The sequence below is a fragment of the Protopterus annectens genome, chromosome 10.part0 (assembly GCF_019279795.1).
Source record: "Protopterus annectens isolate FY-2018-M chromosome 10.part0, PAN1.0, whole genome shotgun sequence".
In the NCBI taxonomy this organism is placed as follows: domain Eukaryota; kingdom Metazoa; phylum Chordata; order Ceratodontiformes; family Protopteridae; genus Protopterus; species Protopterus annectens.
In genome coordinates this window covers 940,358,734-940,386,220 of record NC_056744.1, presented here as the reverse complement: position 1 = coordinate 940,386,220, position 27,487 = coordinate 940,358,734, and the positions used below count along the sequence as shown (strand labels likewise).

The following is a 27,487-nucleotide window of genomic DNA, read 5'->3' as shown; positions in this document are numbered from 1 at the left end:
TCAATCTTGATTAAATGCGTTCTGTCTCATAGGCAGTTTGCAGTCAAATGTATTAGATAAGGGTTTGTATTTAGTAGGGTCAGTTTATCAATAATACTAGAGTGTAAAACAGTGTCAGTAGTCTTTGCTAGGTCTAGGTGTATGATGTTTACCAATTTGCCTTTGTCTATTGCTTCCATGACCCTTTCAAAAAATTATCTGGTGAAGTAGGATTTACCCTTCACATGTAAAATTAATTGTCTTATTTATGAATTATGTGATGTGCAGCGGTTAGGATTGTCGCCTCACAGCAAAAGGTTTTCCCATTCGATTCTCAGCTGGAGCGCCTTCTGTGTGGAGTCTGCATGTCCTCCCTGCAGTTGAGTGATGTTAAAGATATATAGGTAGGTGCGTCCGTGAATGGTTGTGCCTTCTTTGAAGGTTGGGCATCAGGCTGGCAACTCAGCACTGTAGAAATCCACTGCCAATCATTAGTGGACTGGAGTTCCACTGTGGCGACCCCTAACCGGGAAAAGCCAAAGGACATTACTGTTTATGAATTCTGTGATGATGGAGCAACCAGACCCTCAACTCTCTGGAAAATTACTGCAATTTGAATCAACTCATCTGTTATGTTTGATTTCAGAGGGGTAATCTGGGATGGTGTCTTTGGACATGATAAATACTTTTTAGCACTCCATTACTTGTTGTCCAGAAAGAAAAATTCTTTGCTGTGGTTAGGCATCACTTGCAGTATAAAATTTCAATATATATATATATATTACATATATATATATATATATATATATATATATATTATATATATATATATATATATATATATATAGAGAGAGAGAGAGAGAAAAGCCCTCCATCAAGAACTCCATGGAAATGTCCATGCAGTGGACAGTCATATGGTAGCAGTGTTTGAGGTTTACCATAAATTTGAAAAAACAATCTGTGACCTCTTCTTAGAGGATTATCTTTATTGAAGTAGAGCTGGATATACTCCAAGCTGTTCACTCATTTCTTTGGAGAAAGTCCAGGAGGGCATGGCCTTGGCTGAGACAGAGAGGATGTAATACAGGCTCAAAGTTCTGACTGTGATGCACTGTCTGAACTTAATGGCTGCCATGATCTTTGCCATGGACTTTGAAGTGATAACTATTCCAAAGCTGTCGTACACACATGGATTTTTTTTAGCATCAGCTCCTTGTCACCAGGCGTTGAAATGGTGGGCATTCCTTTCCAGTCATCTGGTGAGGCTTATCTTTCTTTAGTCATACCACTGCAAATTCTGGTAGTGGATTCTTTGCTTGCAGGGTGGTGAGATCGCATATCTCTTACGTGGTCCAGAGAGTGTTGTTCCCTTCCCACCTGAAGGGGGCTGTACATCATATTGTGATAAAATATAATGTTAATGAGTACCTACTCATACTTCACACCTCCTTACCTTCCCTTCTTCACTCACTTCCTCACTTCTGTCAGTTTCTTTCCCATGGCTTTCCCCCTAAATATACCACAAGCCTGCTTTTCTTTTACTTGTTATTGCAATTCTGGTTTGTATTATACAAATTTACTGTTAAATTCTTTATAAATTGGCAAAAATTCTCTAAATAGTAAATCATTTTCATATAACTTGTATTTATTCTTAACCAATGTTTTCATATTATGTCTATTTTGGTGTGTATACATATATATATATATATATATATATATATATATATATATATATAGTATTATATTTGAAGATTATAAATGAATTTTTTTCTTAAAATGTTTGGTAATACTTTGGAGCTTTTTTCCCCTGACCACTGCTGAAAATGGCCTACTACCCAGTCAGAGTTTCCCAGTAATCAAACATCGGTAAGTAAATAAATATTGGCCTATTAGAGCTAGGAGTAGCCTTCTTGGCCCTGATGGTTTTAGAAACACTGCTGCTTCTGAGTTTGTCTTCATCCAGCCAAATAAACATTCTGTTGTGCGATACCTAAGCAAGCAAGGGAATGCATTGCCATAGACCTTCGACAGGGGGGTTGTATTTCTGGCAGGGAGCTATAGACAGTCTTTTAGCTGTTTACAGCCCCATGGAAATGAATGGGCTGATGGATTCTCTCTGCTACTGTTTTAACTCTCTCCTGAAGCTACAGACTCAGATGCATACCTTCCAGCCTTTTAGTGCAAGAATTCTGGACAAAGCCAAAAATAATGGGAGACAAAGGCCCAACTTCAGGGATAGATATTCGATATTACCCTTATAAATAACAAAAATATAGGTTTTTACATTAGCATGTATTTTCTGAATTGTATGAAATCTGAAACTGAAATGTTTATCATTATTTATTGACTTTAATCCTTAATGATTTCCCAGAAAAACACAATTTTTATGAAGAACAGATCAAAAGTACAAGGAAAAAATCTTGGACATTCTGCAAAATTCTGGACAGTTGAGAGGTCTGCTGAGAGTCAGTAATTAGTCAGGGTCTTCCAAACAACAATATAATCTTCATTTTATATACAATTCCAACCAATCAGTGTATACAATCAATTTACATAAATTAAAACACTAATTAAAACTATTAATTCACAAAAAGTATATAAAACTTCAAACTTCATCTATTACCCTTATTATTGTAAAATCTTTAATCTTCTATTCTTTAAAAAAACACGTAATATTAATAGTGCCATTTAATCCTGGAAACCTGTCCGTACCTAACTTTAATTGCCAGAAAGTTTCTCTCTGTTCCACCTTGTTTTAAAAGTCTCCACCTCTCATCCAATGGTACCTGTTCTACTACAGCAAATAAACATAAACTTATAAAACTTAGAACATTCCAAAGAATGTTTATAAAGAGATTTTCTTTCATTTTTGTTTTTAACCGCATACAAATATTCCTTAATTCTAATATCCAAGGACCTAGTGTTCATGCCCACATAATAGGAATTCCATCCAGTACATGTACTGATATGAACTACCCCTGTAAACTTACAACTTTGAATACACCAGAAATAGGAATGGTGTACTCAAGATGTTCCAGATATAAAAATGGTCCCTCTAAAATAAATCTACATATGGAGTAGTTCCCACATTTATACATTCCTTTGGATTTGGACAACAAAATAGAAGGAATATGACAGACTCTTTTGATAGACTAAAGTATTCCACTAGAATATTTAATTTGTCTAGTAATATTTTTACATGTGAACAGTTGAAAATATTAGAACTTGGGTCATATTTTGTGCCCACTAGAAGGGCAGATGTTAGTCATGCCTTATTATCTTTAAAATAGTTTACTCGTATATTGAATTTGAATTATGTGTTGCAACAAATTGGTTTGCCTAAAAAAGTTTTGTCAAACCTTCCATTTTAACCCTAATTTGAACAATACTTTGAAAATATTTGAAAAAAACGTGAGAAAGATATACAGAAGCTTTTGAGTCAGAAAGTTAAAAATGGACATTTTACTTTGACTAAAGAAGATTCAAAAGCACTTAAAGAGTTGAAAAATAATACTAATTCAAGATGTATGAAGGCTGATAAGGGCAGGGGCTTGGTAATTATGGATCAGAATAAGTACTTGGAATCTATGGAGAAAATGCTTGGAAATGAAAGTGAGTATTTACAAGTCAGCATGGGAGGAGTACAAAAAAGTTATAAAGTTATATCATCCTTCCTATATGACTATCTTATGGATGGGGTTTTTGATGTTGAATTATATGATTTTTTACTAGTGGAAACATCCCTGTTGGGTTTTGTTTGGGATACCAAAGATCCATAAAGATCTTAATAACCCGTCCATTCAGCCTATTGTGTCAGCTTCACATTATGCTACTGAAGGCATTTGTTTGTTGTTGGATTTTGTTTTCAATCCTTTGGTTCAGAAATTGAGTTTGTATATAAGAGATTTATGGGATTTCTTGGAAAAACATCCGACAGTTTAGTCATTCCTATAGATTTAGTAAAACCAAAAATGTATGTGTGACAGTTGATAACTGTTCACTTTTTACCTGTATTCCTCAAAAGTTAGGTGTTGAATATGTAAATAATTTTTTGATCGTTTTTACTAATTTAAATAAACAGGAAGTTAATTTATATTGTGAATTGTTGGACATTTTATTGAACAACAATTATTTTTGAATAAACAGCTTTATAAACAGACCCAAGGGATAGCCATGGGTTCAACAGCAGCACCATCCTTTGCGAACTTAGTTCTTGGCGGGTGGGAAGATGAGACTTTTTCGCCCATGGCTACCAAATATAAAGTTGTTTACTACAATAGATCTGTAGATGATCTGCTTTTAATTATATAAGGGGTCTGAAAATGATGTTATTTCTTTAATTGTTGCTATGAATGGTAAGTCTATCTTTTTGAAATTTGCTATAGGAGAATGTGGTTTTGAATTGTCTTTTTAGATGTATATTTAAACATAAATAAATTGCAAGATAAATTTGAGATTAGGATTTTTATAAAATATTTTAGTAATAACTATCTGAGTTATCACAGTAATCATCCTAAAATTATTAAAAACTTAGAGGCAGTTAATCAGGGCCTCTAGAATGAATTAGGATGACGATGAGTTTCAAAAAGAAGTGTTGTTCATTATAAATTTGTTTAACTGGAGGGGGTATGATTTTGATATTCTTCAGAAAATAGCTGATGAAATTAGACAGAAAAGGAAAGATTATTCCCACTGTTTCATTAAAAAGTCTCCAAAAAATTGGTGAGAATGGTATTTTTGATAAGAACACAAAAATGTGTAATATTGACATGACAGTGAATAGCTTTAACATTTGTTCCAATGCTGAGAACAACTGAAGGTTTTGGAAGGAAATTTACATATAGTTAAATGTGTTGGTACACATCCGGAATTTGTTTTCAAAAATTCTTATAATCTAAAAAAATTACTACAACATGTTACTACCAAATTTGTGTTTAAGGGACTTCTGTCATCCAAATCCAATGGAATGTATAAATGTGAGTACTGTTCCATATGTAGATTTATTTTAGAGCAGCCATTTTTATATCTGGAACATCTTGAGTACACCATTCATATTTCTGGTGAATTCATTTGTAAGTCTAAAGGGGTAGTTTATATTAGTACATGTACTGGATGCATCGCCTATTACATGGGCATGACCACTAGATGCTTAGCTATTAGAATTAAGGATCATTTGTATGCAGTTAAAAACAAAAATGACAAAAATGTCCTTTATAAACATTCTTTGGAATGTTCTAAGTTTCATAAGTTTGTGTTTGCTGTAGTAGAACAAATACCATTGGATAGGAGAGGTGTGGACTATTAAAACAAGATGGAATGGAGAGAAACTCTCTGGCAATTACAGTTAGGTTCAGACAGTTTTCATGATTAAATAGCACTATTAATATTAAATGTTTTTTAAAGCACAGAAGATTAAAAGTTTTACAGTAATAAGGGGGTTAGATGAAGTTTGAAGTTTTATATAATTTTTTGTGAATTCATAGTTTTAATGCTTTAATTTATGTAACTTGATTGTATACACTGATTGGTTGGAATTGTATATAAAATGGAGTTTGTATTGTTTTTTATTCTGATGAAGTCCTTTTTGGATGAAATCAGAGATTAAAGTCCTTGTATGCTAAAGTTCTTGGTTTTGGTTTATTCCTTTTGAGCATTCAGCAGACTACATCTATGCTTTCTTATTTCCAGATTGTTCCAGTCCGGGGGATAATTTGTTAACACAATAGATGCCTTTTTACACCTAAGTTATTGTAATAAACAAACCACATCCTTCTTTATTTTATTCTACTTTTAATTTTATTTTATTTTGAATTTTTTAACTGGTGTAGAGCACTGATCCCATTGGACCTATTTCAGTTTTATCCTGCGGGTAAATGCAATAGATATATGACATTATATATATATATATATATATATATATATATATATATACATATATATATATATATATATATATATATATATATATGTATATATATATATATATATATATATATATATATATATATATATATATATATATATATATATATATATATATATATATATATATATATATATATATATATATATATATATATATATATATATATATATATATATATATATATATATATATATATATATGTATATATATATATATATATATATATGTATAAAAAACATTATATACAGAGTAAATGACAAAACAAAATATTTACATGTATTATACACAAGGTGAATAGCAGAGTTAACTTGGAGGTATAAAGACAGTAGATACATGGCATTATATATGGACTGACTGACGAAACAAAATAGACACATGCATTGTATACAGAGTGGATATCAGAGTGGGTTTACTGAAAGAATTACAGTACAAAGCAGAGTCAGTGCAAGCTATGTAGAGGGTAGGAAGAAATTAAGCTATATGACCAGACACAGAGCAGTTGCATTTCCTTGAGTATTGTAGTGTGCTTTTATTTCTGATCAAAAAAAGGTAGTAAGAGGAATGATCTTTAAGAAAAGAAGGGAGAGATTCCCGCAAACATGGCTTGTACACCAACCTTATTTGGGTGTGGGGTGTTGGAGGAAAAGACCTGAGTTTTTAAGAATTCTAAAGCTGCATGTTGGTACAACTTTGTCTAGTCTGAAGGCTGTCATTCTTATAGATTCATAGGAGGGTACAAGGTTAATGGCCATAGCACCTTTACAAGCCTAGCCGTGTAAAAACCTATGTACCCTAATTGACCATAGTTAGATGATTGTTGTTAGCAGAGTAATTCTGTAATCAGCACCAACTACGCCTGTCCATGAGGGATATAGGTGCCACCCCCGGAATGAATTTATGGTCACCCATCCAATTTTCAAGGTTGCGCTTAAATAGGGTCATTGAGGAGCTCTGCTTCATGTGAAGTGGGAGCTTATTCCAGAGGAGTGGCAATCTCTGGAAGATATAGCTGTCTCTCCAACATGTTTTGTTAATGTCACAGGCTAGGTTGAGATCCCTGGAGCGAGTGGCTCCTGTCCCATTTGATTTGTGGATGTGCAGCATTTCCATTAGGGCAGAGTCAGAGCCTGCTATGTAGGCTAGGCACAGATTGCCTGTCAGCAGCCCTTATGATAGAGAGCACAGTGACAGGGCTTTCAGTCTTTTCATGTATGTCACATTTTGGAGGACCTGGATTCCCTTGGTTGGAAACCTTTGTGGCCTCTCCAGTTACTGCAGGCATCTGTCAAGATACATACAGAAGGGGGCCATTGTACTAAATTAGTGGTCTGATAAGGGTGAAGTACAGCAGAGTTATAACCTCCTTAGTCTTGGATGCAATGCCCTTATTTATGAGATGTGCAATGTAGAAAGCTTTCCTTACCACTGGGGACACATGGTGATCGAAGTTGAGATTGCTATCAACCTGTGTTCCCAAGTTTCGCACCACTGGGTTTGATCTTAGAGGGATGCTATCTATGTCATAATTAGCAGGGGCTACCTCTTTGCCAAAGGGAATAATGAGGCACTTTTTTACATTTAGTTTTACTCCATGACTTTGGCACCAATCATTTGTGTGCATCAGCCCTTTCTCTAATATTGTTACATCATTAGGGGACTCAGTGACTGCCCCTAGTTTGCAGTCATCTGCAGACTTGGTAAGCTACAGACCATCTGCTTCTGCCTGGACCTCAGAGAAATAGATTCCAAACAGTAGAGGACACAGCACAGATCCTTGCGGTACTCCACTTGTAACTGATCTACTGGTGGAGGTGGATTCCACAACTTTTACAGTGTGCATTCTGTTGGTGAGTCATTTGGCTACCAATCTAGAGATGTATGGATTAATCCCCAGCTGGGAGACTTTCTCAATGATCCCTGAGTGGGGGATTGTGCCAAAAGCCTTGACTAAATCAAGGCTTTTTTGACATGACATTCACAAAGAAGTCCACCAGGTTTAATAAGCAAGATCTACCCTTGACAAAACCAAACTGGGTCAGGTCAAGAGTTTGAAGGTCACCTGTGTCCTTATTGATAAGGTCCATGATGATTCTTTCCATGGCCTTGCAGATAAGGCTGATTAGGCTTATGGGTCGATAGTTTTCTGGGTCAGTTGTCCCCCTATGTGCAAGGAGATTACTGTTGCTGTTCTCCACTCTGCTGGAACAAAGCCAGTGCTCAAGCTATGGTTAAAGAGAGTGCCAAGTGGTTCTGCTAGGTCTTGTTTTAGATTGTTTAGTAAGCAATTTGGGATGTTATGTGGTCCCATAGAGGCCATGTTTTTGGCCTTCAAGGGCGCTTGTATGACCTGTTTTTGGAGATACTCAGTAGGGGACTGGTGTCAGGAATGCTTTGGGTATGGCTGATGGGAACAGGAGGGTGAAGTTATTGCCAAATCTGTCAGCTAGCAGGTTGGCAATTTCCTCAGGTTCAGTGTGAATGGTATTGTCCACTATAAGTTCGGCACACAGCCGGGCATTCCCTTTTAGGTTTCGGACATATCTAAAGAATGTCTTATGGTTGTCTTTAGCTAGGAATGCTAATTTAGTCTCATAACTAGTTTTAGAAGACTTTACAAGACATCTGATTTGCTTGTTCAAGCTGTTGAGGGTATTCTTCCTCTGTTAAGTTCCCTCTTGTTTTTAGATGTCATTTTCTTTCTTTTGTTATATAAGTTATTTGTACTTACAGTCCACCAAGCTGGCTTGATTTTCAGGAGGACCTAACTTTAGTCCTGTCAGTCGGGTTCCTATTACAAGACCAAAGATGCATTCTTTCAAATGCGTCTTGGTTGAACTTAAAAGACTGAAAAGGCAAAATATCGAAGCGACTTTTAAGCAAATTCTTTCCCTGGGAAAGAATTCGCTTGGCTGCTGCATTACTTTGCCATTTCCGGCACTGTAGTGCGATCTTGGAGTTGGTATATTTAAGTGGGGGGGTTGGAGGGCACATCCCCCTACATTGGGGGGTGTAGGGGGTGAACCCCCCCCAGTTAATGTAATATTTAAAGTGTTTTCTTTTTTCTTTTTTGTTGAAACAGCGGTTCAACATTGTAAGCTTTCGCTTACATAGGGTCGATTAATTAACATTCGCTTTTTTAAGTATTCAGTGATGTAATATAGACCCACTGAGTCAATACATTTGTTTAAGTGGCTATAAATGGCATTGTTGTACTATTCTGCATAGGAGTAATTGTTGGCTGTGTTAATAGTGACTTTGAAACTTTTTATACCATCACTTAGTAGACTATAGTTTGCTTTGGAGAAAATTTTTTTTGCTGTTGTGGGGGTGTCGGGTCTGATCTTTACTTCAAATAAAGCTGATTTGTGGTCTGACCTTACCAGAGAGGGTAGCACACAGGAGTAGTGCAGTGACCCCTCTATGTTGGTGAGCACTAGTTATAGAACGTTTGAGCCCCTTGTGGGGGTGCAGACAAACTGTTCCAGGGCATTTAAATTAACAAAATCCAGGAACCTCACAGCAATCGTATTTATGCTCATGTAAGTTGCCCAGTCATTGGAAGTATAGTTGAAATCTCCCATGACCAAGGTGTTTGGTTGTATCTTGATTGACTCTAGCAAGTCCAGGTAGGTGGTGTGCTTCTCTTGTTTCTTGATGGAGGACCAGTAGTTAGTGATGATGTGGTAGGGTAATTTGGCCATAGTTTTTTAGACCTTGGGTAGCTCAAGACATTTGTACTGTTTTACCAGTCTCGAGGTGTATTTGCATTTAATGAAAATTAATACACCTCCACCTTTTGTTCTTTCATACTGATTTTTGAGGTCTGAACGTGTGAAAGGTATTGTAGCCTTATACAGCTGGGGTGCTGTCTGTGGCCATGAACCAAATCTCAGTGACTGTACTGATGTCAGCATCTTCCAACGTGAGGAGTGCTTCCAGGGAGTGCAGTTTACTGTTTAGGCTCCTAGCATTAGGTAGCGTGACCTTGAGTTTGTCTCTAGTGGATTTCTTTACAATGGATGTTTTGTTGTTTTGACATGAATTACCTAAAAAAGCCACTATGGGGGAGGTAAGTGTCTTTGCCAGTATCCAAAAGCCTTGAAGAGACAGGTGAAGGCCATCTCTGGGAAAGAAGAGTGGTCTGTCAGCCTTGTCTTCCCAGGCTGTCAGATACTGGATCCCCCTGGAGTGATACCAGAAGCTAAGCCAGTTTTTGAAATCAGTCACTCTTTTGTCTGTATTGTGGCGTCATCCTAGGTGAAAATAGAATGCTGCTTAGAGCTAGGGACATACCTGCCTAGGACACATAATCTGAGAGTTCAGTCATGTCTCTCTTCATACAGTCCAGAGAGGTACATCTCAAGTCATTCACTCCAACATGTGCTATCTCAGATTCATAACAAGAATTGTTGCTGAGTGACTTGAGTGCGTGCATGATTTGATGGATCCTGGGACCTGACAGCTGACCCTGACCTTCTCCTTGTGCAGTCTGGTGAAGGGGACATTTGTGTGTCTCACTACTGTGTCAGCTATGACTAGGGCATTAGATTTTTAGGTATTTTTTAGGTATTTTGTTTTAGGGGCTTAATTTTTGAGATACTGATATGTGTGTTGTTATGTGTAGTGGTGGATTCTGTATGTGGGTTTATGTGTCATGATCTTATCTTGTGTGAGTGGAGAGATGTGTGTGCTGACAAACTGTTTGATGTCTTGTTTATGGTTACATGAGAGGACTGATTCTAGTTTCATTGTATAGTTACATCTCTCACATACTGTATTTGTTTGCTTTAGGAGCAAGTCATTGTCAGTATACATGAGGCAATTGCTAAATTGCCTCAGAATGCCCATGTCAATTATGCTACCTGGAGAATTGTTGAGAAACTGACTGTCCACAGTAGCAGGTAATTCTTAAGTACTAATTTTGTGAGAGAGCAAATTAGATCATCTATTTCTCTGGGATTAAGAAGGGGACTTATTCTATAGAAGATCAGGGATGAAAAGTGGGGTGACGCTGTTCAGTGTTAGCTGAGTTGCCTGCAGTGTAGAAGTGCACAGCAGTGTTGCTCGCAGAGCAGCAGGGAACCTGTGAGGGTTTCACTGACTTGTGTCTAGGGAAAAAATAATTTCTAGGCATTTGCATCTGTAGAAGGCACTGTTAACCCACTTTGTATGGTGCACAGCTAAGTGCAAATGTGAGGCACACAGGCAAAATTAAACTAGTCTGCCAATAGGAAATCACACAGTGATCCTTCCTCCAGCAATCCCCAGCTCAGACAAGGCTATATCCAAACTCTTCTGCCACAGGGGTACAGGGGAGCCCTTCTTAATGTAAGATGGCTGGATTTGAGTTCAAGTGTATATAAAAGAGGCTAGATTCAGCAAGTCTGGATCTAGTGTATGCTAACGAAGCAATATTTAAGTGTAAAACAAGTGCAGGTAATAAGCAGGTGCAAACAATAAAAACAGTCAAAAAGGCACAAATTAATACAGTAAAGCAGTAAAATACAGATAAAAAGTCGCAGATCAAGCTCAAAATAAGCTTAATTTCTTGTTCTTAGCTTTTGTTTGGCTTGGATTCAAGCAGAAAAACTTTGGACCTGTGGCAAAGGACACCAAACACAGAGCAGCTCTGGTTAATTCAGATTAGACCAGAACAAAGACACTTAGAATAACAGTCACAATAAGCCTTCAGCCAGCAATTCCGCCTCAGAAGGGAGGATGCTGCCCTCTCCGTCCACAAGAGTGTAGACCACAAACCTTCTTAATGTTAAATAACTGTCCTGAAATGTTAAATAACTGTTCTGAAGCCCAAGCGCTTAAACTGGAACTGAGATACTTTTAGAATAACAGACACAATAAGCCTTCAACCAGCAATTTCCAACTCAGAAGGATGTAAACTAGATACCTCTCCTACCACAACAGTGTAGACTGCAAACCTTCCTTTGTAAGATAACTAGTTTGAAGCCCAAATGCTTAAATCAAAACTAAGAGGCTTAGAGTAACAGGTACAATTTACATAGACTACTAACAAGCAGTAATAAATGCAGCAGAATAAATGCAGTGGAACACTTTTAGAACAAGTGGCAAAAGGCAAAATAAAGTAGTAAAGTAGGAAGAACAACAGACACAGTAAAAGCAGCTGAATAAATCTTTTTTTAGTAAGTGGGAAGGGAGGAAATAGAGGATAATTCAAGTTTAAGAGAGCAAGGGGGTGGGCCTTCCCAACTGATCTCTCCGTACTCTGTAGAATGAGCTGATGAGATAGGACTGCGAGTAGTATCCAAAATCAAATTGATAGTAGGGGAAGACAACTCAAAAGCCACCAAGTTTAAGAGTACAGCAACAGTTGGGCTGGTGGGTGGGAACATCAAATGCAGACAGCTATGAGGTGAGTAGAATGTCATCTTGTTTCACAGGCAGCCATTTGGCTTTTTCAATGGTCTTGCAGTGGCATTAATTTTGTGGGAGGAGAGTGATAAATTGGCATATGGCATTTGAGCTGGTTTGTATGGTAGATGCATTTCCTTTAGAAGCTGCAGCAATCAGAGAGACTGTATTCTAGTACAGACAGTAAGATACATATATCTATGGCATTTTTCCAAGATTTGGATAGAATAGGGGAGGTCCTTTAAGTCCAGAATAGAAGAGAGTTGATTTTTGTGGGTTCGTGTTGTGTTATCGAATCGCTGAAACTTCGAACCTGAAAATATTGAACACAAGTGTTCGAAGTTTCAGCAATTCGAATTTAGGAAAAAAAAACCAGCTCAATAACTGTTGCCCCCCTGCACCCCCACATCCCCCCGCTCTTTAAATATAATAACTCCGAGATCGCACTACAGTGCAATAAAGGGAAATATTCCTTTTCTGCACTGTAGTGCGATCTCAGAGTTGGTATATTTAAAGACCAGGGTGTGTTGGGGGTGCAAGGGGGCTTGTCCCCCTGCTTATGACAGTTACTTTCTGTCCGTTGTTTTTTTTTTTTGTCTTCGAAATTATAAAACTTCGAACGTACATGTTCGATCTTGTGGTGTTCGAAATGTTATACTTTCGATCACGTAATAGGAACCCGATTTTATTTGTGTGTAGTCCAGATGAAGATGGAAATTTAGGAAGGGGTCTGACCAAATCTCCAGGTATTTGTAAGAAGTGACATTTTCATTAGAGTTATTCAGGTGATCAAGGATTAGTAGAGATTTGGAGATGGACAAAAACTTTTGCCTAGAGGAAAAGTAAATTTTCTACTTTCCACTGACTTTGCGTGTATTTCAACCATTTGTCAGAGTTTTGTATAGGATGCCTTTGATAAACTGTACTGTTTCCATGAAGAGTACCATATGCCTCTTTTACACTCCTAAAAGGGCAATTCTGACAAGGTAGTTTCAATCTCAAGCACCCTCATCAAAAATTTTGTTTAGATGTGGTTTGAATGACTGCTTCTTGGTCCTAGGGTTATATGTTTGTCAAGCTTATAGGATGGACTTTCCTTTCATATTCAGAAGTTTCTTTGATAGTTCCATCATAAAAGCAATAGCCTTATTAGATCCTAACACTCAGGAGGTTGTTTTTTTATTGTTTGAGTCTCTGTCCTTTTAACATCTGCAGCCAGAACATCTTGGAGTGAAATAAAGCACTCAAGGAACTCAGTATAATGGATCTCCAGGATGTAGATCTGACTGCAGACTATAGCATACCCTCATTGTCCCTTTTCTGGCCGTATTCATTTACTTTTAAATATAATCATGCAATTCTCTCCAAATGCATTGTCCTAGGTTCTTGGGATCTGTTTTAAGTTAGGACATGTCAGGAAATAAATTGAGGGTTTCTGCTTAGTATTGCCTAACAGGATGACTGGAAACAGCCCTAGGGGTAGTGCTAAGACAATGAAAAAAATAGTTCTCAAGCCATACCTCTCAACCTGGGAACATCAAAAATCTGGACAAAGGCTCGTGAAAAATAGGTACAAATTGGTGTGTTGATTAACATAAAATTTACATACATAATTACGCAACTCCGCCCACTCCAGTGGAATTGTGGGATACCGATGTTCAAACAGAGACCGAAGAACAAACAACCAAAATACAGCCCCAGATACTGTAGTAAATGGTAACCATTTTTTAAATGTGTAGCAATGATGTTCGCTGGGAATGGAGAAGATGATGAATGTCAGGATTTTATTTTTGGTGACTTGCAGTATGTGGGTTTTCTGGTAAAAGTAGGGCATTTAATGCTACGCAATATTCTAATCTTAGCAAAAGATTATAGTTTGTTAGGAACTCCGAAAGCCATTCTCTGTGGCCTACTGATCAGTGGAGTAGCTAGAGTTTGTGGTAGTCAGGGCTGTCTGAGTTTGCCACCCTTTCCCCTTCGCAAAATCATGGTCAAATGGGGCTTCTCATACACAGCCCTCCTCCTTGCAGCCATTCCAGTGTCCCATTACTTGGCTATTTTGCCTCATTTGCCATAAACACTGTAATCTGCATACTGCTTTATTTCTACAATGATTATTTGGATTTCATTTAAAACTTTTACATTTTATAGCAGACGCACTAATAGACATCTGCTAAACAAAGCAATATAGTCTCACAATGAAAATAGACTTGGCATTAAAACTTCTCTGGCTTTGAAACTCACATTCATTGAAACAGCATTGAAACCCACATTCAAAGAAAATGCATCTGGCCAGTGGTGCATAAAGATTACCTTTGGGCTCTTTTCAAATCATAGGCCCCTTACACATGAAACATATACATATGTTCTTTGATACACCTTCCTGATTGTATTAAATTATATTCCTTGTATAATACAGCACACTTGTTAGAGTGTGTTTTAAATTTATTGTTTTGAACATTTTTCCAGTAAGCAATGAAACAAAATGCATGAACCAATAATGACAAAACTGCCCAATTCAGAACATATTCATCATAAAAGTCTACTCAAATGTCCAGGGACACATTTTAAACATTGCTTGTATAATTTTATAAAAGTTGCTAGAATAAAATGTTTTGTGTTACCATGTGTTTTCTGAAAAATAGGAAGACTGATACTTAAATGGCTGTCATTACTTAGTGAATTCAGTTTTCACTGATTTGCTAGAGAACCACAAATTTTAAGAGGAACAGACCATACCTCTCAACCTCTTATCTCAAGAAATCTGGGTAAACCAAAAATAATTGGTAGTAGACAAATACTCAAAAATAGGGCAGATTTTAAATATTATTCTTAGAGAGTTGATAGAGTAACAGGTTTGCATTAACATGCATTTTTCTGAATGATACAAAGCCTCAGACTGAAATATTTGTCACTTTTTCTGACTTCAATCCTCAGTGAGTAGCCAGAAACTTTTATGAGGAACAGACCAAAAAATATGAGAAAAAACAAGCAAAAATCTGGACAGTTGAGAGGTATGCCACACACATTTACACCTATGGCCAATTAAGAGTGTCCAATCTGCTCACTGCATGCCTCTGGAAAGTGAAAGGAAACCAGAGCACTTGAAGAAAACCCATTTGAACACAGGGAGAACATTTAGACTCTACACAGAAGGCACCCCAGCCAAGCATCACCCCAACTTTTGCTATGAGGTGACAATACTACTCACTGTTCTGCTGTGATGGTGGAAAAACAAGAATTGGATGAAGTCATACCTAGCTTTTATGTCACACTGAAGTCATTCAATAAAATAACTATTGACTATCACTTAATTATATCAAACTGCACGTTTCCCCCAAAGATCAGGAAAGATACAAACAATGCACTCATCGGTGGCCATTTGACTGCCTAAACTCCAAGCATACATCACAACAAGCTTGCAAGCTAAACAGACACAGCAAAAATGTTGTTATAATCATAAAAAAGTGCAAATTTACATCTGTTGACTATAAACAAAGTTTGAGCATGCATGCCTATCAAAACATGTTTACAGTCCTGAGAATCTGTGATTTATGCAGGAACCAAAGAAGACACTGCAAATCCCTTTTCTCAAACTACTGAAAAGTTTTCACTGCACAGATAGCTCTCAATGCAGCAAGATTCTACGTGCTACATAAGTGAAAAGTTCTTTCTTTCTAACTACGCTAAACTAGTCAGCGTATATTTCCCCAATTGCTGGACCTGCCATTTGCAAGCTAAGTACAAATTTCTCAGCCTAGTCACAAAGACTACCCCATATTATTATCATATTAGCAAATGAGAAGTGCTCAGAACTGGCTGTCAAAATGTCTAGAATCTCTGACAAGTTTAGTATAGTCAATAGAAAAGCAATAACTACAAAACTCTATCCCCCTCCCCCTTTTATTCTTGTCTTTAGTGTCCAATCCAGGTCATGGCTGAGAAGGGGGCCATTAAAAAAAATTCAGTCTAGGAATGTAATACAGGCATTTAGGCAAATAACACAAAATACACTCTCCAGATGAGACACGGCTAGGAAATTAAGTTTATCTCAGCCCTCGCAATAGTTATTACAGAAAACAACTGTACTCTCACTTCCTGCACAGTCTTGCAAGTTAATGTGTGTGTCTGTGTGTGTGTGAATGAATGTGTGTTCGTAGTTTGTGTTATGATGATACCAGAAGAAAGGTGGGGCATTTTACACACCGTAGTTTGTGTTATGATGATACCAGAAGAAAAGTGGGGCATTTTACACACACACACACACACACACACACACACACACACACACACACACACACACACACACACACACACACACACACACCACTCGTTTTCAAAGCTCTGGCATAGCATACAATAAGCTCGGGGCCGCGCACATAGCATACAATAACTGAAAGCTCCTCTCAGAGAGTATAAGATAGACTGCAGCAGCAGTTGTTTCAATACATAAATAAAACTTTTCTTGAACTGGAAATACAGCTAGCTCTCAGATATAAAATAAGCAGGTCTCATTTAGCATACTAAAACACACACACACACACACACACACACACACACACACACACACACACACACACACACACACACACACACACCCTTTATAATGGTTATGGAACACTTACTTGAGTTGCAGCAGTGTTAAACTGAGTTCCTTTCCTCCGTAATTCCCTGGCTGGCTCCCAGATAAGATCATCGCTCGCAAATACATAATGTTATGTAGTCCAATCTTGCCTACATTCTTACCTGTTGGTTCGGAGCCGAATGTCGGCTCCGACTCGGCCATTCTTTAGCTCAAAGGCTTTCTATTGGCTGGGCTAAGATGGTATCCCATGCTGCACTACTCTCTATCTCCAGATCTCGTTTGCCGCTCGTGTAGCGCGGACATGGTCTTGCTCTTGGCTTTGGCTAAGTACCTCTTCTTCTTTATAGCAGAGAAGTTTTTTGCAAAAAAAGCTATTTTCATAGCTATTTGTGTGCGTTTCTTGAACTGTGTTGTGGAAAAGTTGTTTTTTCTTATAGCGCATTCTTGTGGTATCCCACTAGCTGTTTCCAATAGGCTAGGCCCATTTCACTTAGAGGACCTGGTCTGTCCCCTTGCTTTCCTTGTGTGCTAACTTTTTCTCTTGGGCTAAAACCATTTAAAATAGAGGAATTACTCCCCCCCCTTGTACTTGTGTCTAGGACCATTTTAGTTAGATTTTTTTTGGTGTACTGTTTGTTTGTTCTGTTCCAGCACTTGTGGCTGCTTGACCGTTGGTCTAGTTTTTGAGTTAGTTACTCAGTGTCTGTGGTAACTATGTCTAAAAATACTAAGGTAAGTCCTCGGGATTTAAGAAGTGCACCAAGTGTAATTATAAGATGTCCATCACCAATGGGCACTCGGTTTGTGTGTACTGTCTGGGAGCGATTCACCTCCAGGAATCGTGTAGTTTTTGTCATGCTTTTAGCCTGTGTGTTCTTCAGGAAAGGAAGAACAAATTGATTTTGAAGGGACTTCTGAAACCCTCCTTCGAGGAGGGTTTGAAGAGTGCTTCCAGCTTTAAGTCTTCTCCATCAAAAGCTAAATCTTCCAAGGCTACAAAGCGATCCCCGGCTCCATCAGTGTCATCGGAGCCACAGGAGAAAACAGCAAAATCTTCAACGACATCCTCAGCTCCATTGTCCTTGGGGCCACAGGAAGTGGCAGTGGTTATGGAACCTGCTTCGGCTCCAATTTTCTTGGAGCCTGTTCAGAGCTGGTTGCGTAGCATTAGGCTGGTATCTCCTCCTTGCAGGTCTCCTTCAGAGAGGAGGTCTCAATCTCCTTCCCTATCCTCCAAATCCTCCAGGACCTTATCGGATGTGGACGTTGATAGAGTGGTGCAGACTTCTTCAGTCACCGGTATTGGCAAAATTGTTCTCGGCTCCAACCCAGTCGGCTCCGGAGCCGGTCCCTCTACCTACATCGATACTTCCTCCTCCGAGCATATCAGCTTTCAGAGCCGGAGTGCTCAGCTCTGTGTGATGTCCCTAGGATGGTTCCGACAGCCCCTCCTGGCTTATCGGTTCCGACGTCAGCTCTGACCCCGTCTGCGCCGTCCACGAGGTTCAGGACTCAGGAGGCTTTGGGACAACTCTCGGCTCCTAGTCTCACTCTCGGTGCTTCGGCACGTGGAAGCCTAACTCCTGTCTCGGCTTCGGAGGCTGGTCGATCTTCAGACCCAGGAGGACCAGCTTTCGAGGCCATGCAGAGTGCGCTGGCCAGGTCATCAGCAGCATCATACGGTTCAGTCTCTCTGTCCCCTACAGAACTGGTGCAGGTCTCTGATCACCCTCTATCTCTTGACAGCGGAGCCCCAAGGCCTCAGGATACCCCCACGAGTGGTCCCCATATTTCTGAGGGCCCCTCAGAGTTTTTGCCTGAGGAGCCACCCAGAAAGAGAACATGCAAGAGGAAGCATATAGATTCCCAAGATGAGTCATGTCAGACACTGACCTCGAGGAATTAGAGGGGCCCCCTAAGTCATCCCCTGAGGATGTTTCTTTCTCTGACATCCTAGAGATTTTGAAGCAAAGAGTTGACTGGCCATCCAAAGCCCTCTCCAAAGAGGAGTCGGTGTTCCTGAAGGCCTTTGGTGCTCAGCCCTCTGCCTCCTGGGTGTCTCCACCCTTCAATGAGCTTCTGGATCTGGTTTGTCGAAGGGTTTGGGAAACCCCTGACTCTGTGGAACCAGTCCCCAGGAGACCCAATAAATTTTTATCTGCCCCTCCTAATAAGGAATTTCTATCCAAGGGAGTCCCTGTGGATGCCATGGTGGTGGCAGCGGCCACCAAAAAGGAATTAGCTGAGACTTCTTCCACCGTCCATCCACCTAATAAGGAGTCAAGGACTGTGGACCGGCACGGGAAGCATACGTTTTCTTCAGCGGCCTTTACTTTGTGGTCACTGAATTACTTATCACACTTTACACGGTTCCAGAGAGATCTCCTAAAGGAGCTTGGAGATACTCTAATGGGTAACATTTCTGAGGCGGTGGCTCAGAAGGTCAACGCTCAGATGTCTACCCTCAATTCTATTGTGAACTCCTCCATGAGGCTGATCTCTCACGCAGCCGAGGGAGTGAGTAGGGCAGCAAGTTCAGGAGTCGCTCTTAGGAGACATGCCTGGATGCTCCTTTGTCATTTTGCAGAGGCCTTCAAGTCTACATTCACCGACGCTCCATTTGATGGTTTCTCTTTGTTTTGAACTAAGGTGAAAGACACTCTCACTAGGTGCGAACAAGAGGGAAAAACATTGTCTGCCATAGGATTCCGTTTTTCCCTTCCCTCTATTCCGTATCCCAAGGCCCAGAGGAGTGGAAAGATGTGTGGTTCAAGAAATCACAGAGGTTTTTTCCCGATGCACAAGGTGAGCCCCCCTCCAGAGGCAGGGGAGGGGTGGTTATTCAGGTAGATGCCACCCTAGGGGCAGAGGAGGCCCTTGCAACTTGGGAGACCGCAATTCCTTTAGTGGTTCTCCCTACCGCCGCTCCTGATGGGAGGCCCAACTGTGCGTTTCCGGAGCCAGTTGGGGGTCAAATCTCACTATACCTGGAGGCCTGGCAAGATATCACCCAGGACCAATGGGTTCTACTAATAATTTCCAGAGGATATGTCATTCCCTTCTCGTCAACTCCCCCTCCAATCAAGAAAATCGCGAATGTTCCACCCAGTCAAAGGGATTCCGCAGCTTCAGAAGTTTCAAAGCTGCTAGAAAAAGGAGCCATCCAACATGTCCCGTCAGACCAGACCAGATCAGATTAGGGACTTACTCCAGATTCTTTTTGGTGCCAAAAAGGACAGGGGACCTGAGACCCATTTTGGATCTCAGCCGATTGAACAGCCATGTGCAAAAATCCAAGTTCCGAATGGTCACATTGCAATCTATTCTCCCATTGTTGGGAAAAGAAGTGTGGATGTGCTCCATCGACCTCAAGGATGCTTACTACCACATAAAGATGGACAGGGCATCCAGAAGTCACCTACGCTTCCGGCTGGGAGGCAGTCACTTTCAGTTCGTCTCATCACAGCCCCCAGGGTGTTTACCAAATGCATGGCAGTGGTGACTCTTCACTTGAGATGTCAGGGAATCCAAGTGTTTCCATACCTGGATGACTGGCTCCTTACTGCCACTACCAGGCATCTGCTACTTCAGACCAGAGATGCTACTATCAACCTATGTCAACAGTTGGGCATCACCTTGAACTGGGAAAAATCTGCCTTGTTGCCCTTGCAGCGTGTCACATTTATAGGTGCCAAATTAGACACCGTCCTGATGCGGGCATTTCTACCACAGGAAAGAATCAGAGTCCTACAATAAAAGGTTTACGCCTTGCTCCCTCTGATATGAGTGAAGGCAAGATTGGTTCTCCAGTTGTTGGGGCCGATGGCTGCTACCATTATGTTAGGTCCCCTGGCAAGGTTACATATGAGACTCCTTCAGTGGCTACTCTTCGCCCAGTGGTCTCTTCAACGTCTTCCACTTTCTCACCCTATTCTACTTACAGACAGGTGCAAACAGGACCTCAGTTGGTGGCTTCACACTGACAACCTCAATGCAGGAAAGCCCTTCATTCCTTCGCCTCCGGTTGCCACGGTGACCACGGATGCCTCCCAGATGGGGTGGGGGGCATTATCTAGGCAGGACACTCCAAGGCACGTGGCAAGAGCACGAGATGCATCTGCATATCAATGTCCTGGAGATGAGAGCAGTGCTACTAGCATTGCAAGCACTTCAGAGTTTTCTTCCTCTCAGGACTGTTGCAATCCACAATATGTTGATGGTATGGTAACTGAACAAACAGAGAGGAACCAAGTCATACCCCCTTTGCAGAGAGGCCATGCGAGTGTGGCAGTGGGCAGTGTCTTCCCAAGGTTTTCTGGTAGCAACGCACATTCCGGGGAAGTCCAATGTGATCGCAGACAGGCTAAGCAGAGCTATTCTGGATGCCTCACGAGTGGTCCCTGAACTGTCAAGTTGAGGAGCAGATTTTCCACAGGTGGGGTCAGCCTTGCTGCGACCTTTTTGCCAGCCCCCTCAATGCCAAATGCAGCAGCTACTTCACCCTTACTCCCCTCAGGGGGAGTCACCCAGGGACGCTCTAGTCCACAATTGGCTCCCCGGTCTACTATATGCCTTCCCTCCGGTCCCTTTGCTGTCAAAGTTTATTCAGAAAGTGCAATCCTTGGGAAGCAAAATTATTCTGATTGCTCCACACTGGCCTTGTCAAATTTGGTTCCCCTTTCTCCATCCCTATCTCATAGACACTCCTTGGATTCTGGACCCACAACCAGACTTACTGACTCACATGTCAGGGTAGCTCTATCCCTGTCTTCAGACCCTCGGGTTGACAGCGTGGCTACTCCACTTCTGTCAGTAGTTAGGCTTCACCATTTTTCGCCGGAGGTGGTTCATATTCAATCTTCCTCTCACAAGCCTTCGACCAGGAAGATTTATTACAGCAAATGGAAGAGATTTTCCATCTGGGCACATGCCAAAAAGGTTGACCCTTACACAGCTCCAATCTCGTCAGTATTGGAATTCCTTTCTATGCTTTTCAACCAGGGATCAGCTGCCGCGACCATTAAAGTCCAGTTGGCAGCGATGTCTACCTTTCATGTCACAGACGAACCTAGTCTAATGGCACATAGACTCTGTAAGGCTTTCCTGAAGGGCACTTTGTTGCTTTGTCCTCCTGTCTCTGAACCTGTTATGCCTTGGGACTTAAACTTTGTTCTACAAGGTCTTACTTCACCCCCCCCCCCCTTTGAGCCTGCAGCCACTTGTGATTTAAAATTCTTAACTTGGAAGACTGTCTTTGGTAGCCATCACGTCAGCCAGATGTGTTTTGGAGCTTCAATTTTTATCAATCAAACCACCATAATTGATTTTTCATAAGGACAGGGTTTCTCTCAGACCGAATCCTTCCTTTCTTCCCAAAGTAGCATCAGTTAGTAAGCATAACCAATCTATTGAATTACCAGTGTTTTTTCCTCAGTCCTTGAACAAGGCAGAATTCAAATTTCATCAGTTGGATGTGCACAGACAATTACGATTTTATTTGCACAGAACGAAGGACCTCAGAAAATCTGATCAGTTGTTTGTTTCATTTTTGGAAAACAGAATTGGGTCTCCTGTTTCCAAAGTCACATTGTCCAGGTGGATTTCCAGTTGTATTTCTTTCATTTATACTTCAGGGGGAAGAGATTTACCATTTTGTGTGAAGGCTCACTCTACCCGGTCTGTATCTACATCTACAGCTTTTCAGGCCAGATTGTCTATGGATGATATTTGTGCTGTGACTACTTGGGCATCTCCTCACACCTTTGTTACTCATTATAAGTTAGATGTGGTATCTACAGACAGGTCTTCCTTTGGTTCCACAGTGCTCAGGAGTATTTTCCACTGAGCCTCCTAGGATTTAGGTGCTGGGGACGCTGTCCCACAAGTAAGAATGTAGGCGAGATTGGACTACATAACATCAAGAAGTTATGTACTCACCATAACGTTCGATGTATGTTGTCCATCTCGCCTCACATTCTTACTTACCCCCCCACCTTCCCCCGTCCTGGAGGATCTGGAGGTTAGGCTTGGTTTCAGAGTTCCCTTCATTCTTGGTTTGTTCTTCCTTCCTTAGGTGTTGTTATGCATGGAGAGTGAATGCTGGTGCTCGCAGCAAACTAGATCTGGGGATAGAGAGCAGTGCAGCATGGGATACCATCTTAGCCCAGCCAATAGAAAGACTTCAAGCTAAAGTATGGCCGAGTTGGAGACGAAGAACCCACGGGTAAGAATATGAGGCGAGATGGACTACATACATCGAATGTTATGGTGAGTACATAACTTCTTGTTCCCTTTCCCTTCCCCTCCAGTTCATTCACTCACAAATAAAAACAGTTCCCTGGCTCAAATAACATCCACTAGTGGTTTGTGAGTAAATATTCCTACCCTGACTCAAATAACAGCTGAAGCCCGCTGAAGTTATTTGCGATGCTCGCAAGTAACAGTTTGTAATTTCCCACTTGATCGAAATAGCCGGAAATGCTTTGAGCTTAAATTCCGACAGGCTGGCTCACTGGCGCACGTGATGACATCAGTCAAAGTCAGAAAATTTAAAAACAAAGATGGGAAAGTCAGAATTTAAGGGGTGCCACTTGGGAATCGTGGCACCCCATTATTTGGACCTCAAAACCGGTAAAAAATGAGAAATTTGGTATGGTTGAGAGGTATGTCTCAGTCTGCCCTAACACCTGAGACAATGAACCATCTGAGAGCCTGGAGCCAGAGCTACATTTTGAAGACTTGTTGTGATGGTGAGTAATTCAAACTGCTGTTGGTTCCCGGAGTCCTTTTAATTGTAACATTGCCTAGTCTGGTCGAAAATTATTACTCTTTTTTTTTTCTAATATATCAGTAATGTAGAAAATACCATGGTTATTTCTATGTGAAAAGCAAGTACTTCAGATTTTTGTCTTATGAATTCTGATTCAGTTTTACTGTGATGCACAAATCTATATTTCTAGAATACTTCCAAATATGACAGATGGTCTTATTTTTTTCAATAGGCAAAGAAGAGAATATATGGATATGGTAAAAAATTACACACCATTTAACTTAGTTCCCAGAATACGAGTTTTACTTATTGGTCCAGTAGGAGTTGGAAAATCCAGTTTTTTTAACTCTGTGAACTCAGTTTTTCGTGGTCATGTGACCAGTCAGGCAATTGCTGGCTCTGCATCTTCAAGTCTTACAACAAAGGTAATTACTCCTACTACAGTTTTTTTTTTGTAATAAAAAAAAATGTGCTTGCATTTTCTGCTTTCGGCTACTGTCCTCCATTATAGCCATTAAAACTTTTTTTCCAATATTCTCAATTGTTCCTCTCCTTCTCCTGATATTGGAGGATATCAGGAAAGATAAGTAAGCTCTACAGATTGTCTGATCATCCTGTAGTGGGATAGAAGACTTTTTTATTTTCATACTTCTACAAGCACAATATACTGCCCACTGCTGTGAGCCTGAATGCAGGTCCCTGCTTCCTCAGCTCCACACTGCTCAACTAGAATACCAAACATGTCTTGGCTATACTTGGAATCCTGAGTGTTGTACACTTTCAGACCTTCTTCCATAGTATACCTCTGTGGTCAAGCTTATCTAACTCCTTCCCGTGGGGTGGGGGCAGCATCAGCTGCTCAATCCCACTCCTCCCGCACTAGCTCAGTGAGGCTCAAGTAACTGACCAAACTCAGGACAGCTGGAGCACAGTCAGCACTTTTAAATGGGTGTCATGCAGCTAACAACAAGTAATATAAGTTTTCATTTAAGGTGCTCTGGAATGTGATTTACTACCTGTATATGGTAAGACTGTGAGGGTTAGTGGGTTAAATTTGTAATGAAATTATGCTCTCTGTAATTAAATGATGACAGCCAGGTACCATGATTTGGAAAATGCATATAGTAGCACTTGATTCAAACATTAAACTGCCTCATGAATTCACACAAGAAATAAATAAAAAAAAACATAAAGCATGTTTTGCATTTTAACAATCTCTTTGAATAGGGTAGTCTCATCTTATCATCACTAGTGAAACCTCAAAAGGTTATTTTAAAAAATGGGTTTCTAGTAGCAATTTCTTTTATGTAAGGGCAAGCCCCCCCCCTCCGCATAGCAAAGTTTTTCCCTTTTGTCCTCCCAAACTACTGCAACTAACTCTTGAGGTGACAGAACCTCAAGACAAATTAAAAAAAAATCATAATGACATTCTGCTTGCTTAAATGAGACTGTTTACTTCTGCATTGACAAAAGACAACCTCTGGAATTTAGATAATTTCTCTCTACCCTGTGTAATTGCCCAGTGCTGGTTGGTCAGTTAGCTTGACAAAGAGAAATTCTGTTTCATTGTAATGGTATAATTGCAATGTAAAAGACCTCATTAACATGTCTCTAAATTAGAGGATGCATGGCCAAGATGGCTAACTGAGACCAGCAACTGTTAAAAGCTCTGTGACTGAAAACTTTTCTCTGACAGAAAATATAACTAAAAAAATAAAATTTGGAGATACCTGTTAGCCAGTTTTATTCACTAATAGAGAAAAGATTTATAACTTCAAATTCTTCAAATGCTCTAATTTTCCTGGTCTTGTGCTAAAAATGAAATCCAGTCACTAATATCTAGTATGTAGGATGTATTATTTAAATTGGACAAAGTAGATACCAGAATAGAAAGTTTCAAAGAATAGACCAGGAAGAAGATGGAACATTTAGAAATTCTTATGAAACAGCAAAGTGCATAAATCAGCAGTATGGAAGAAGCTTTAAATGATCATGAAGGGAGAATACCTGAAGGCGAGTCTTAGACTGAATTTCTTTTCAAACAAAATAACTGGCTCATAGATAAAGTTGATGATTTAGAAAATTGAGATGAAATAACATTAGAATTTATGGTATACATGAAAAATATGAGAGAGACAATATAATCAATTACTTAACAACCTGTCTACATAAAACATAAAATCTACATGAAATATTATCATTTGGAATTAAAAGGGCTCATAGATCTCTGAGAGCACATTCAAAGAAGGAAAACTCAACACCATATTCAATTATAATTAAGTTTATGTCTAGCTTAGGAAACAGTCAAATGTTAAAAAAACAGCATAGTGCAGCCAACCTATTAAACAGTAAACATGTAGTCAGATTTGACAGTGATTATTCCAGCAATGGCTAAACGAATATCCTGCGTACCACTGATCAAGGAACGTAAAAAGAACAATATTAAAGCCACTTTGATTTTTCCTGCAAAGATCAAATTATTTCTTTCTGAATAAAATATTTGACACACTGGAGAGGCATCCACTTTTGTCAACAAAAGTAAAATCCTTAATAATACTGAAGAAGTGAATGGCAGCAGTATACCACTCAAGAGACAGAGTGAGCTCAATTCCTGGACAACTGCTTCTAAAATTAAAAATCTGTAAAAAAAGTGACTTTTATTCTCTGATTGCAGGACATTTATTATTTTGAAACAATGGATTTACCCTTTAAGTAAAAGTATTGGACTTTAAGTGTCAGAACGTATGTATTTATATTTTGAGGATGGCAGATTTGTATAGCGGTTAGTGTTGTTGCCTCACAGCAAGAGGTTCCCTGGTTTGGCTCTCGGGTGGGGTGCATTCTGTGCAGAGTCTGCAAGTCTTCCCTGTGTTTGCATGGGTTTCCTCCAGGTAGTCCGGTTTCCTCCCACATTCCAAAGAAATGCAGCAGGTGGATTAGACACTCATATTTGGCCCTAGGTGTGAGTGTGTGTGAAATTGTGTGGTATGGATGAACTACAGTGGCATAGCTAGCCACCCGGTGGTGTAAACCTTGGCTCTAGATGATTGTCACTGTTGAAGTGACACCTTGACCCCATGTGCAAAAATGTGAAAAGTGGTTGAGGATGGATGTATTTATATTTTAAGCTAAAGTATTTTTCATGATAGGGAATGTAAATGGTTAGTTTTACTGTTTTACTATATTTACATTGAATGATTTAATATATTTTGTTTAACTAAACTTATAAATGTTAAACAAATACTTTCTGTAAGAGAATGTTATTACATTATAAGCAATAGAATTAGTAACTTTAAGACTGTATAAGTTAAGAATTTTATTTTATTTGTTTAACTTTGCTTAGTATGTGCATTGCTGGGTTAACTGAATGTCAGGTCTAAGTAACATGTTAATTAGAAGTGTTAAAGTGCTGATGATTTTGTTTTCTTTGTTTCTGTATACCACGTTCCTTTCACAGGTCATTTATGAAGCAAGTAACACTTAAAAAAAGCTTGAGGATAAAAGAATGTTCCAGTCATGTCAGAATGCTGTATTCTTGCTTGCCTTGCTTTATGCCTTGAGCTATTTTGAAGGAAATCTAGGTCAAAGTTGATCACTGATGTTTGTGAAAAAAAGGGACTTTCTTTTTCTTTCTTTTTTAAGTATATATGTGAGAAATCTAATCAAAGTAACATATTTTTTTCTTTTCTTAGAAGTGAAGAATTGGTAAAACAAAAGCTATAGTAATGTTTTATATTGCACTTTTGCTGACATATGATTTGCTTACATTCTGCTAAATGCGAATAGCTTATACTGTAGTGTTACCAAGTATGCATGTACACCTTAATGGAAAGAAGTAAAG

At 39.5% G+C, this 27,487-nt stretch overlaps 1 protein-coding gene across 4 annotated transcripts in view; it reads left to right on the top strand.

Annotated features, from left to right (window-relative positions):
- LOC122813408 (interferon-induced protein 44-like) overlaps positions 1 to 27,487 on the top strand; it is a 708,358-nt gene that overhangs the window by 268,781 nt on the left and 412,090 nt on the right. For all 4 annotated transcript variants that reach the window (XM_044085717.1, XM_044085716.1, XM_044085719.1 and 1 more), the window contains one exon: positions 23,879 to 24,071. In XM_044085717.1, the coding sequence (XP_043941652.1) occupies positions 23,879 to 24,071 (193 nt within the window). The remainder of the gene's footprint in view (positions 1 to 23,878; positions 24,072 to 27,487) is intronic.